General features: G+C 40.5%; 1 protein-coding gene across 1 annotated transcript; it reads right to left on the reverse strand.

Annotated features, from left to right (window-relative positions):
- Positions 1-11,404: 11,404 nt before the first annotated feature.
- On the reverse strand, positions 11,405-12,007 carry LOC138903067 (uncharacterized). The gene has a single exon (XM_070190981.1). The coding sequence runs from the start codon at positions 12,005-12,007 to the stop codon at positions 11,405-11,407; it is 603 nt and encodes a 200-aa protein (XP_070047082.1).
- Positions 12,008-15,041: the final 3,034 nt, after the last annotated feature.

A 15,041-nucleotide genomic window follows, 5' to 3' on the forward strand; every position in this document is an offset into this window, starting at 1 on the left:
GTCTATTTCTAATTTTACCTTATTGATTGCAAAATAAAGAAAGAAGACTAGATATGATTGTTTTTGAGGTTTTTCCAAGTTTATAAAAAGCCTAGGGCTGTGACCATTACCTAGGTGTTTGCCTAAAGAGATAAAGACTTTAATGCTTTCTCTGTTGATTGGGGTATATTATAGCTATCAACTCTAAATTACCCACTCAATACCTCTCGGTCAAAGAGTGATTTTGCCCAATTTGGGTTTCTTAAGACCAAATGGGTATCACACAAAACAATTGATAAAATCTCAAGTCGGGTTATTACTATCTCTAAATTTTAACCCTTTAATTAGGTAAATTGATCTCTCGATTGACCCAATTCCTTGTTAGCCAAGTTATCCTAAACTAGGTCTCTCTTTCTCAAGTAGAGATCAAGTCAAATAGGCATGAACTAATATTTGTAACCATTAATTCCACAAATTAAAGCATGAACTAAGCTAAATAATAAACACCCAATCATAAACAAGCACTAAATTAGATACCTACAAGGTTTACACACTAGGGTTGGGTCACAACCCTAGTAAAAATCTAGCTACTCATACTTGGGTCTGAAGAAAATAGAGAACAAAGACTAATTAAACTCATAATTAAAGATTAAAATGGCTAAATCTATTGTAAAATACACCAAAGCAAAGTAAACTTCTAAAAATGGCAAAGAAAAATGGCTACAGTAATTACAGTGGTTTAAACTTGACCTAATTTTGTAAAACTCGTCTATTTATACAAGGCTAAATATTTTGGACAAACCTTACCCCTCGGGATGTTCTGCGGCCACACAATTCCATGCGCGGTCCGCAAATTTGTTCATCTCACTGGAGCAGGAATTCTGGGGCCGCACAGTTCTGGACTGAGGTCGCGAAACAGCTTTTCTGCGGTCTACAGATTTAGAACTGTGGCCCAAAAAGCTTCTGCGGCCCCCCAATGTTAGGGTTGCTGCCACACAAATATTGTGCGGTCCGCAATTCACTAAGGTACTGGACTTAAAATTTTGCATACTCTCTGATATTGAATCCTAGCCCAGCTTTGGTTGTGGCTGCAAATAGAATTTTGCGGTCCGCAATTTCTTGTGCGGTCGTAGAATTCCTTCTGCGGACCACACATTTTATGCTTATAAGCCCCTTTATTGCCTTATTCTTACACTGCTCCTTTTTGAGTCGGATTTCATCTCGGGAGCCCAACTTCCAGCATTTCTGCAATTTTTGTACAATTTCATTTGTTCCGGGAGCCCAATTTAATTCTTTTAGACTAAAACAAAAGTTAAAAGGCGCTAATAAGTAGTCAAAATTCCCACTTATCAACTCCCCCAAACTTAAGTCTTTGCTTGTCCTCAAGCAAACAATTTAGTTCCTACCTCCAAAAGTTAAGGGTCATTTCAGCGAGTCAAAGGTGAGCCGTCCACACATAAGGTGGGACTAACAAATACCCACAGTACTTATGTATTATCAACAAGGCGACAAGTTAAAGATTTATGCATATGTAGTTCTAAAGTGACATTTGAGCATCAAAAATTGACTTTACACATCAAGGACTCTTTCTCTGTCATGTAGGTCATTGTGGATTCCAAACTCTTCCTTCTATACTCTCTGGTTTCCTGGCTCACTTAATAAATTTAGCACTCAATCCAAAGATTTATGAAAGATTCACTCATCTCTCTTAAGAGAATGTCGCAAGTACGACATCAAGTATTATATGTTTGCCCCTCATATAGATCGCCACTAATGTAAGCTCACTCAACTTGAAATCAGGTAGGACTTCTTTCTGGATGTAATGAAGGCTTTTGGATTATTATTTGATATAATATGGTTGAGTGGTTACACCTTTCCTTAAGCACTCTATTTTTTATTCTCGGCTCACACTTTGCCAATTCTTTGAGGCACTTTCTTTTCCTTGGGGAACTAAAGAGACTTAACATCACTCTTTCTTGATCATTACATTCATTTTCTCCCTCTTTGATTTCTCCATGTTTGGGATCATTACCTCTCTTTGAATCCCTTTAACTCTTCCACTTATTCACTTTTGTTTTTTGCATTTTTCTATTTGTTCTTTTCTTTTCTCGCCTTTCCTTATCATCATTTCTTTTCTCTTTTTGTGCCTTGATACCTTTTCCAATTTCCTCGTCTCTCCCCTAAACTTACATTTTTATCCATTTGTTTTACAAGAGTGTTAAGGAAAGCTCGGGTGTCAAGAGAGGGTCACGACAAAACAAGTAAGGGCTTGTAACATGATTATCAAATGAGAAAGGCTCGAGGATCAAATGGGTTGACTAGGGATTACTAAATTGGTAGGGAATAGAAAATTCAAACAAGCCAAGGAAATCCTACAATTACTTTTCAAGCCGAGCAAAACTTAGGATTTCGCCTTGAAACACATTCGGGGCAAGTTCTAGACCTTTCGCACGGGTACTTGGACTAGCAACAAAGTATCTAACCCCTCACACAACTGGATTGTTAAAAAAGATAGAGTCGAGGTCCCAAAATGACCACATTCAAGATTGAAAATCACTATGGTTCAATTAAACCAATCGATGGTTGCCAAAGTCAACACAAGAATCACAAAGTCATTAACTAGAGCCATTTCTTTCAAAAACCTTGTTTCTAACTATAAGCACGTAGTTAAGTATGTTAGTACCAAATGAAGTATGTTTGAATCTTCGAGCATGACATAATTAGGTCTTCTTATTCATTACTACTACTATTATTACCTAAACACCAAAAGCGGACGCATTCCATTAAAAATATTGTCACGCCATCCATCGTTGGGACGAGTCACCCCGGTTCACACAACAACTACCTTTGGAAATAACGGTAACATTAAGAAAACCAAAGGCTTATTGTTGATTAAAACATAGAAAGAAGCTACTAAAACAAACAAAGAAGCTACTTACTCAAACTACAAATTATTAATGGAACCAATAAATAGAGAAGCTAATTAAGCAAAAAATAACTAAATAGACATAATGAGAGAAAAAAAGAGAATATATACAGAATTAGAAAGAGAAAGAAAACAATATCAAGTTATTACAAGCCAATTGACTCAGAATGTACCTAATATCAATCAAAATACACTCCACCCCCCTGAATAAAAATAAGCATTGTCCCTAATGCTTAACAAAATAAGAGTAAATGAGGGGAAAGAGTGAAGAAAACTACCTATGGCTCCTTGGACATCTCTGTGTCCACAACAAGGTCAGTACCCTCAGTCTTATCCAACTGGATCTCATCATCCTCAACTCTGGGAGTGACTGGGTTGGTGAACATCTGACGCACTACCTCGGCAGTGTCGGCATCAGAGTCTGGCTCCCAGGACTGGACAGCTGGTGCCACCGTTGTTGATGGTGCTGCAAGATCTGGGCCTGAAGGGTGTGGGTCATTCAACATGTCAAAAGGGATGTCTCCGGCTGCAGCAAGCTTGGTCACCTGCCTCCGGCGATTTTCCACTAACTTCTTACTAGCCTGGGACTTTCGCATCTTCTTTGCCCAGCTCTTCGATCACTCACTTGTGTTGTACCAAGGTAGCCATGATAGTGTTGAGCTTTTTCAATGTCTCTTCAACTGTCGGGGAAATCTGAGGTGCCTGAACTAAAGACTATGCTGCAACAATACTAGATAGGCCAGACAGCTTTACAGTGGCTGTCTGCATCCAGTTGTTTAGGCTCGCCAATGTTTGGGAGACTTGCAGTGCAGAAAGTGAGGCAGTAGGCATGGACACCAGTTTCAAAGCCGAGGTGGAACCTGTGACAAGAACTGCAAAAGGGATTGTGGATGATGGTGGTGGCATAACTGCGGCACTACCTGAGGGCTCAACCGAAGTAGATGGGACATCAACGCCCTTCGTAACTACCGCAGCTGGCTCATCAGACTGGCTCGTGGTGGTAGATAATGGACCTTTTTTCTTCGGGTTGCTAGCATCTATAAGTGAGTACCAGGAGAAAGGCCTCTTCGGCCTCACCTTTGTATCAAAATCCATCGGCTCCACCCACCCATCCATGAGATACTCTGTGATGGTATTGGGATACGGGTAGAAAGAATCATCTTGTCGGACGATCACAGATATGTTGGTCGACATCACGACACCCACATTGATGGGGTACCCAGTCATGATAGAAGCAACTAGAACTGCCCGAGGAATCGGGAGATAGGTCTCATTCTGGCTCGGGTCCAGTCTGCTCCAGACAAAGGTTTGCCACCCGTTTGCCTCAAATCTCAAAGTGCTCCTGTGAATAGGAACCACTATTGTGATCCATGGCGGTGGTGGCCCAAGAGCTGCTAGAATCTCTGCTAACCAAGGCCGGGCCTCATCTCCCATTGCATACTTCTCTAAATATTCCTCCGGCTCAACATCTTTGAAACCCAAGTACGTGTTTAGAGTAGCTTGATCAAATTTCACTTTAATGTTACGCACTTTGGTTACATTTGTCACCTTCTTGATATGCGCTACATTGGCGTAGAATTCCTGGACAACATCCACCCCTTGCGTTACTTGAACTGTCTTAGCACTGTCGGGTTATATTTCTCCAAATCCTTCAACTGAAATTTCCGCTCAAGAGTAAGCGACCTCACTCCCCACCATTGATGGAAGCTGGTTAAGCCGGCCAAACTGACAAACCAGTCCTCCCAAACCTCTTCTTCTTCGTCCTTTCAAGGCCGGTAACTATAGCATCTCCCCCTTTACCATCATCAGAGATGTCCTGAACTGATGTCTCTGGTACCTCAGGAGCAGGTGTAGTAGATGGCTCAGAAGCCTAACTAGCACTTTCCGAATCCTCGAAAGTGTTATGGGATGATGATGGCTCATCCCTCAGTTGGTATCTCCCTGACGACCTAGACTGTACCGCTGGTGTTTCCTGAACGGAGGCTGAGTTGCCATTTGATACGTCCCTAGATGGGACGTATGAACTCATCTCAGAGAGATCCGTACCTCTCCCTCTATCAGTTGCTGTCAGTTTTCTGATTTCATGCTATTGGGCACTAGGTAAGGGTCTATTGCCTCGTCCCTGATAAGGTTCACCCCTTCCTTTCGAAGTGTCGCCTTTATCTATAGATCGAATCATTTTCTGTACCAATTAAAGGCGATCGTTAGTTGAAAGTCAATTTCAGACATACAATGAGATAACTAAGGACACACCAGAAGACACAGTGAGGAACACAGGTGAAACATGCTTGCAGGATAGGGATCTGTGGTCCGCACATATTTCCTTACAGCCGCAGATTGGATCTTGCGGACCGCATAATTCTCTCTTGCGGCCCCAGTTGTGAAGTGCGGTCCGCACATTTGTCATTGTGGCCGCAACTCGTGAACCACAAATATGCCAACTCTCTGATGATAGAGAATTGGTTGATGTGTGGCCACAACATGTTTTCTGCGGTCCGCACAATTTGTCTTGCGGCCGCACATTGAATCACAAATATGTACACTTCTCTGAAGACAGTGAAATACCTATTTTGTGGCCGCAGACCCATTCATTACTAAAGTTGCCCTAGAGTCAACTTCTGCAGATCGCACAAATTTTTGCGGCCGCAAAATTCAAACAATCACGAACATGCCAGTATGACTTACTAGGTTTTGCAATTCTTTTGAGCAATATTTGACATGGCAACAACATAAAAGCATGAAAACACGTTATCCTAGTCCCCAATAAGCAAGTATTAGTTGACCCACTATAGATATACCCCAACAAGTATGTACAATTGAATTCTATTGACAAATGGCATAAAATTTGACTAAAAAACTAAACATTAAAAGAAAGAAATTAACAAGATAATGAAGCATACCAAATGAGTGAGTGTGATGAGTGATTGATCAAAGATGTTGTGTGAATACACAAGTAGACTCAGCAAGAAACTTCAAAAGATTAAGTGATTTTTGCTCAGCGAGGGAAAAGAGTAACTAGAACCCTTAAGGAAGAAAAGAGCGAGTGCGGACAAGAATGCCACGACACTTCTCGCCTCATTGTTAGGTAGAGAAACAACCTCAACCCATTTAGACACATAATCAATCGCGACCAAGATATAGGTGTTTCATAAGTAGGGATTTTGACCTATTATTTGCTCTCTTATACTTGCGATTTAGCTCAAAATTCTTAAAGGCATTTTCGGAAACTAACAAAATGTGCATACTTGCAGGAATATTGGGATGTGAGCCAAATAAGTCTAGCATCAACTTATAAAGGAGTTAAAAGTGAACGAAAATCAAAATAGGGCAAAAAGGCCAGCAGTGCGAACCGCACCAAAATTGTGCGGCCGCAGAATATCAAGTGCGGCCGCACTCACAATTATGCATTTCGTAGAGAGAAGATTCAGAGAATGGTATTTGGGCAAGCTGAACGAGTGCGGACCGCACCAAAATTGTGCGGCCGCACTCACTATTATGCGGTCCGCATGAGCGAAGAATCAGAGAGTTGGATTCAAGTTCAAAATCAAGGAGTGCGGACCACATCAATTTTATGCGGTCGCACAATCAGAAGCGCGACCGCACTTCTTTTTATGCGGACTGCAGAAGCCCCGAAATTCCAAGCCCAAAATTCCAAGAATGCGGACCGCACAATAATTGTGCGGCCGCAGAAGCTCAATGTGCGGACCGCACTAGAATTATGAGGCCGCACAATCTCCGCAGGGGCATTTTTGTCAGATATTTTCAGCTTAGTATAAAAAGAACTTTTGTCATTTTTAGGGTAAGTGACGTTGGAGAAGAGCACCTGAGCCGTTTTCTTTGCTATTTTGAGGATTTTCATATTAGATTAACATCTATACATTAAATTTTCTTTCCCTAATCAATTAATAAGCATTCCATCTTAATTTCTTCTTTGATTTATGTACTTTTCATGAGTAGTTAAATCTTTAGCTAGGGTTGTGACCCAACCCTAGTGTGGGTATTTGATGGGTGTTTAATTTAGGGCTTATTTGTGATTGGGTTAGTGATATTTAGACTTGTTCATGATTAAACACTAGAATCAATGGTTGCAAGCATTGATTCATGCCTATTCGACTTAGCCTCTACTTGAGAAAGAGAGACTAAGTCTAGAAAAACTTGGCTAACAAGAAATTGGGGTGAACTCAAGAAACTGATAGCCCAAATTATAGGGTTAATTCTAGAGATAGTAATACTCGACTTGAGCTAATATCATTTGTATTGTGCAAATACCCAATTGGACTTGAGAAAGCCAAATTGGGCAAAAGCACTCAAACTACCGAGAGGTATAGAGTGAGTATTCGGATGTGATTGCTACATCACGACCCCAACTAATCAAATTTTCCCTGGAGTTTACAACCCATTAGATAACCACCTAGGTAGAAGTCACGACCCTAGTCCCTTTTTAATCATTTGAAAAACGCAAAACCAAAAATATTGTCCTTAGTTTTATACTTGCAAACAATAGAGTAAAGTAGAAGTAGAACACCAATGAAGTTGTGGAAGTGTAATTGGAGCCAAAACTTGCAATTAACTTAGATATATACCTAATCCCATATTCTAACTTCATGTGGATTCGATCCCGACCTTCATTGGGTTTATTATTGCATCGACCGCCTCACTACTTAATTGTGGTGTGGGTTCCACAAGAACTCATAAACGGACCTATGAAGTTAATACCCCCACATCGAAAATATAAATCTCCAAAATGGTGGTGAGGGGCATTTTATTTTTATTTGATATTCCACCGGCCCTTTGACATTCATCACATCTTATCACTAAATCACTTGCATTCTAGTAAATAGTGTGCCAATAGAAACCGCAACTTAGCACTTTGGCCGCCGTTCTTGCTCCACCATGGTGACCACCATATGGAGAAGAATGACAAGCCCCAGGAATTTAACATTGCACTTATTCCGGTACACATCTTCTAATCACCCCATCCGTACAAATTCGTAAAAGGAGTGCGGACCACATCATTTTTATGCGCCCGCACAATCAGAAGCGCGACCGCACTCATTTTTATGCGGACCGCAGAATCCCCGAAGTTCCAAGCCCAAAATTCCAAGAATGCAGACCACACAATAATTGTGCGGACGCAGAAGCTCAATGTGCGGACCGCAGCAGAATTATGCGGTCGCTTAACCTCCGTAGGGGCATTTTTGTCATATATTTTCAGCTTAGTATAAATAGAACTTTTTGTCATTATTAGGGTAAGTGACGTTGGAGAAGAGCACCTGATCCGTTTTCTTTGCTATTTTGAAGATTTTTGTATTAGATTAACATCTATACATTAAATTTTCTTTCCCTAATCAATTAATATGCATTCCATCTTAATTTCTTCTTTGATTTATGTACTTTTCATGAGTAGCTAAATCTTTATCTAGGGTTGTGACCCAACCCTAGTGTGGGTATTTGTTGGGTGTTTAATTTAGGGCTTATTTGTGATTGGGTTAGTGATATTTGGACTTGTTCATGATTGAACCCTAGAATCAATGGTTGCAAGCATTGATTCATGCCTATTCAACTTAGCCTCTACTTGAGAAAGAGAGACTAAGTCTAGAAAAACTTGGCTAATAAGAAATTGGGGTGAACTCAAGAAACTGATAGCCCAAATTATAGGGTTAATTCTCGAGATAGTAATACTCGACTTGACCTAATATCATTTGTATTGTGCAAATACCCAATTGGACTTGAGAATGCCAAATTGGGCAAAATCACTCAAACTACCGAGAGGTATAGAGTGAGTACTCGGATGTGATTGCTACATCACGACCCTAACTAATCAAATTTTCCCTGGAGTTTACAACCCATTAGATAACCACCTAGGTAGAAGTCACAACACTGACCCTTTTTAATCATTTGAAAAACTCAAAACCAAAAATATTGTCCTTAGTTTTATACTTGCAAACAATAGAGTAAAGTAGAAGTAGAACACCAATTAAGTTGTGGAAGTGTAATTAGAGCCAAAACTTGCAATTAACTTAGATATACACCCAATCCCATATTCTAACTCCTTGTGGATTCGATCCTGACCTTCGTTGGGTTTATTATTGCATCGACCACCTCACTACTTAATTGTGGTGTGGGTTCCACAAGAACTTATAAACGGACCCATGAAGTTAATACCCCCACATCGAAAATATAAATCTCCAAAATGGTGGTGAGGGGCATTTTATTTTTATTTGAAATTCCACCGGCCCTTTGACATTCATCACATCTTTTCACTAAATCACTTGCATCTTTGTAAATAGTGTGCCAATAGAAACCGCAACTTAGCACTTTGGCCGCCGTTCTTACTCCACCATGGTGACCACCATTTGGCTAAGAATGACAAGCCCCAATAATTTCACATTGATCTTCTTCCGGTACACATCTTCTAATCACCCCATCCGTACAAATCCAGAAAAGGTATGGTTCATCCCAATAATAATCTTGACAATCCCGTTTGAGCTTCTTCCTTTGGTTTGAAGATAACTCATCCGGGATGATACCACACAAGGAAATTTGCTAGATTCGCGAACCATAGCACTTCCTTCATTGAAATAGCTAAGAGTTATTCATTGGGTAAGGGGTCATTGATTTCTAGGCCATCATGCGACCTCCCCTCCTCCTCCAAACGAGACAAGTGATCAACCACTTGATTTTCACTCTCTTTTCTATATTGGATGTCAATATCAAACTCTTGCAACAAAAGCACCCATCTCATCAACCGATATTTTAAATCTTTCTTACTCATAAGATAATGAAGTGTTACATGATCTGTGTGGACAATAATTTTCGCACCCATCAAGTACTTGCGGAACTTCTCAATTGCGAATACATTGGAAGGAGCTCTTTCTCCGTATCAATATAGTTGACTTGGGCACCATTCATGGTCTTACTATCATAGTAGACCGGATAAAAAATCTTGTTGATACGTTTCCCCCAAACAACCAAAACCGCTACGTCACTAGCATCACACATGAGTTCAAAGAGGACACTCCAATTTGGAGCGGTGATGATGGGGGTGGTTGTCAACTTGAACTTTATCAATTCAAAGGCTCTCATGCAATCATCATTGAAGTTAAATTTAACATATTTCTCAATAAGCTTGCACAACGGGTTCCCCGCCTTAGAGAAATCTTTGATGAAACACCGGTAAAACCCCGCGTGGCCTAAGAAACTCCGCACACCTTTTACTGAAGTTGGAGGTGGAAGTTTAGAAAGCACCTCAATCTTTTCCTTGTCAACTTCAATTTCATTAACTGAGATTTTGTGTCCAAGAACAATGCCTTCCTCGACCATGGAATGACACTTCTCCCAATTGAGCACCAAATTCGTTTCTTCACACCTTGCCAACACTTTATCTAAATTTGCAAGACAGTCATCAAAAGAATCTCCAACTACAGAGAAGTCATACATGAAAACTTCAAGGCAGTCTTCCACCATGTCCGTGAAGATAGCAATCATACACCTTTGAAAAGTCGTTGGTGCATTGCACAAGACAAATGGCATTCGCTTGAAGGCAAAAGTACCATAGGGATATGTAAAGGTTGTTTTCTCTTGATCCTCCGGAGCAATAAGGATTTGGTTGTAGCCTGAATACCCATAAAGAAAGAAATATAGAGGACGGACAGCCAACCTATCAAGTATTTGGTCTAGGAACGGAAGTGGAAAAAGATCCTTTCTTGTGATTTTGTTAAGCTTGCGATAGACCATACATACTCTCCAACCAGTCGACGTTCTTATAGGAATCAACTAATTCTTGTCATTGGTGACCACCGTCATGCCCCCTTCTTTGGGAGACATTGAACCGGAGAAGTCCACGAACTATCAAAAATGGGGTAGACAACCCCGACATCCAACTACTTGATAATCTCCATTTTGACAACTTTTTTCATAGCCTCATTGAGTCTCCTTTGATGTTCAATAGATTTTTTCGAACCTTCTCCAAGTTGATCTTATGCATACAAAATGCGGGGCTTATCTCCTGAATATCCACCTATGTCCACCCAATAGTCTTCTTCATCTTTTGCAACATCGCTAATGTAGAATCTACCTGCACGTTAGTCAAACAAGAGGAAAGAATAACCGGTAAAGTAGAATAAGGGCCAATAAATTCATACCGAAGATGCGGAGGCACTTACTTCAACTCCAGGGTAGGAGGCTCTTCAATGGAAGGCTTGTAGGAGGAGTTTTCCTATTTTCAAGATCCAAAGATAGTTTTCGGGGTGCGTAATTATACGACCGCATTCCTTGCAAAGAGTTCACACATTCCATGAAGCCATCCATTTCATCATCATCAAAGTTGAGCAAGACAGTCTCCAACATATCACAAACATTGATTGTGGCACTGGTATCATCAACAATAACATCGGTCACCAAATCCACAAAAGAACACACCTCGTTTCTATTTGGTTGCCGCATGGACTTGCACATATAGAATACCACTTTTTCATATCCCACCCAGAAAGTGAGTTCTCAGACTTCAACATCATAAAGAGCCTTCCCCGTAGCAAGGAAAGGTATTCCAAGAATAATCAGCACCTCATAATCAACTTCACAATCAAGAATGACAAAATCCGCTGGAAGAATGAATTTATCAACATGAACCAAGACATCTTCAATCACTCCCAAAGGTCTCTTTATGGTCTGATCGGCCAGTTTCAATCTCATAGAGGTGGGTCTTGGTTGCCCAATTCCCAAGGTCTTGAAAACCGAATAGGGCATCAAATTGATACTTGCGCCAAAATCACAAAGAGCTTTAGCAAACTCGTCACTTCCAACTGTACAAGGAATTGTGAAAACATCGGGATATTCCAACTTAGGAGACATTGAATACACAGTTGTACTCACATGATAAGTGAATTTGATAGTTTCAAAATTCATTGACCGCTTCTTTGTCACAAGATCCTTCATAAACTTTGCATAACCGGACATTTGTTCCAAAGATTCAACTAGTGGCACATTGATTGAGAGACTCTTCATCATTTGAATGAACATTTTGAATTGATTCTCACCATTTTGTTTGGCAAGTCTTTGAGGATATGGAGGTGGAGGCTTAGGCAATGGTGCCTTAGCCATTTGCACTACATGTTCCGGTATGTCAATAATGTGATCCCTAGACGGGTTCACATCCTCTTGAGTCTCTTTCACATTATCATCAATATCAATCCGAAATTCATCATTTGCTTGCACCGCATTGTTCGGAAGCTCCTCTTCTTATACCACTTGCTCATCATCCACAATTTGCTTTTGACTTGAGGTGGATGCATTTCCACTTCTTCCACTTCTTGTGGTAATGGTCATGGCATGCCCCGTGTTGTTCCTACCCTTTGGGTTTACCACCGTGTCACTTGGTAGTGCCCCTTAGTATGAGAATTTAGAGCTTGTGAGATTTGTCCTATTTGAACTTCTAAGTTGCGGATCGATGTATTGTGTGGGCATCCGAATCGGCATTCTTTTCCATCATTTGCTTGAACATGTTCTCAATATGACCCATCTCATTGGTTGAAGGACTAGGACCGTGGGAAGGATAAGGAGGCGAGTTGTTTGATTGTTGATACATCAGGGGCCTTTGAAAACCCGACTCTCGATTGCCTTGATTATTGTTCCATCCTCCTTGATTGTTACCTCCCCAATTTCCTTGATTGTTGTTATGCCATTCCCTTGATTGTTTCCACCATTCCAATTTCCTTGGTTGTTAGAATTCAAGTTGCCTTGATTGTTTTGAGGTCACCATTGTTGTTGGTTTGGGCCTTGGAAGTTGTTTCGTTGCCCCTGAAAGTTGTTCACATATTTCACCTCCTCTTCTTGGTCATTGTAAGAATCATCTTGATCAAAACCACTATCCTCTTGCACAAAATTATCCACTTGATGTTGCACTTGTGGAGCCTCTGTTCTTGTTTTGTTCATAATCATGTTCACTCCCTCCATGGCATTGACTTGCTTAGGATGTTGTACTTGTTGAAGTTGAGCCGTTGCTAGTTGATTCATGGTGGTAGTTAATTCGACAATGGTTTGCCCATGGGCATGCAACTCTTTGTGAAAGTGGATCATGTTGGGATCACCTTGTGGAACATTAGCCCGAGATTGTCGTGCCAATGATGTTTCTGCCATTTCATCTAAACTCTCACACGCATCTGCATAAGGCATAGTCATGAAGTTCCCACCGGCAAGTTGATACACTACACATTGTTTGGTTGTGTTGATCCCACGATAGAAAGTTTGTTGAATCATATTCTCCGTCATATCGTTGTTGGGACATTCCTTAACCATTGTTCGATAGCGCTCCCATATCTTGTATAGTGGTTCATTTGGATCTTGGTTAAATGCCAAAATCTCACCCCAAAGTGTAGCCATGTGCCTAGGAGAGAAGAACGTAGAAATAAACCTTTACGCCAACTCATCCCAAGTGTGAATGGAATGGTTCGGCAAACGTTCCAACCAATCTAAAACTTTCCCCCGTAGAGAGAAGGTAAAAAGCCTTAGCTTCAATGCATCCTCGGAGACATTTGTTTGTTTGCTCCCCCAACAAGTGTCCACAAACCCCTTCAAATGTTTGTATGCATTTTTGACTTGGAGCACCGGTGAAGAAACCTCGTTACTCTAGCTAAGTGAGCATCGCATTGGTGATTTGAAAGTTGCCCGCCCTAATACGGGGAATGATTATTGTACTTACATATTCTTCATTGGGTAACGCCTGGTGTGGAGTCGTTCATGGTGGAGGTGGGGGTGAAACATGCACATTTTCATGAGGCACTCGACCTCTTCTATTGGCTTGAGGTTCAAGAGGAACCTCATCCACTTGGTCATCCTCAACGTCCACATCCCTCAAATCAATATTTCCGAGCTCATTTTTTGCCATGGTTGAACCTGAATTTCTCAAACAAGTTAGTAACACGGAAGGAAAAGAAGATAATCCAAAAACACACCCAAATATATAGCTAACACTATTTTTAACTCCCCGGCAACGACGCCAAAAATTGATCGCGTCCAAATGCACACCTCAAAAGAGGTATGAAACAGTCATTTGCAATTATAGAAATCCAACTAAGAGTCGGGGTCGAATGCACCGGGAGCTAAGATGGAAGTTAGGGGTATATATTTCAATGTGCGTGATTGAATTATCGAGATTGTACTTCCACGAAAAGATTGGTTGTCTATTTCTAATTTTACCCTATTGATTGCAAAAGAAAGAAAGAAGACTAGAGATGATTGTTTTGGGGGGTTTTCCAAGTTTATAAAAAGCCTAGGGTTGTGACCATTACCTAGGTGTTTTCCTAATGAGATAAAGACTTTAATGCTTGTTCTGTTGATTGGGGTATATTATAGCTATCAACTCTAAATTACCCACTCAATACCTCTCGGTCAAAGAGTGATTTTGCCCAATTTGGCTTTCTCAAGACCAAATGGGTATCATACAAAACAATTGATAAAAGCTCAAGTCGGATTTTTACTATCTCTAGGTTTAACCCTTTAATTAGGTAAATCGATCTCTCGATTGACCCAATTCCTTGTTAGCCAAGTTATCCTAAACTAGGTCTCTCTTTCTCAAGGAGAGACCAAGTCAAATAGGAATGAACTAATGTTTACAACCATTAATTCCACAAATTAAAGCATGAAGTAAAATAAATAATAAACAACCAATCATAAACAAGCACTAAATTAGATACCTACAAGGTTTACACACAAGGGTTGGGTCACAACCTTAGTAAAAATCTAGCTACTCATACTTGGGTCTGAAGAAAATAGAGAAGAAAGACTAATTAAACTCATAATTAAAGATTAAAATGGCTAAATCTATTTTAAAATACACTAAAACAAAGTAAACTTCAAAAAATGGAAAAGAAAAACGACTATAGTAATTGCAAAGGTTAAAACTTGACCTAATTTTGTGAAACTCGTCTATTTATACAAGGCTGAAAATCTCAGACAAAAATATCCCTTAGGAGGTTCTGCGGCCGCACAATTCCATGTGCGGTCTGCAAATTTCTTCATCTCACAGGAGCAGGAGTTCTGCGGCCGCATAATTATGGACTGCGGCCGCGAAGAAGTTTTTCTGCGGTCCATAGTTTTAGGACTCCGACCGCAAAAAAATCTTTTGTGGTCCTTAATA

Source organism: Nicotiana tomentosiformis, chromosome 12 (genome assembly GCF_000390325.3).
Source record: "Nicotiana tomentosiformis chromosome 12, ASM39032v3, whole genome shotgun sequence".
Taxonomy (NCBI): Eukaryota; Viridiplantae; Streptophyta; class Magnoliopsida; order Solanales; family Solanaceae; genus Nicotiana; species Nicotiana tomentosiformis.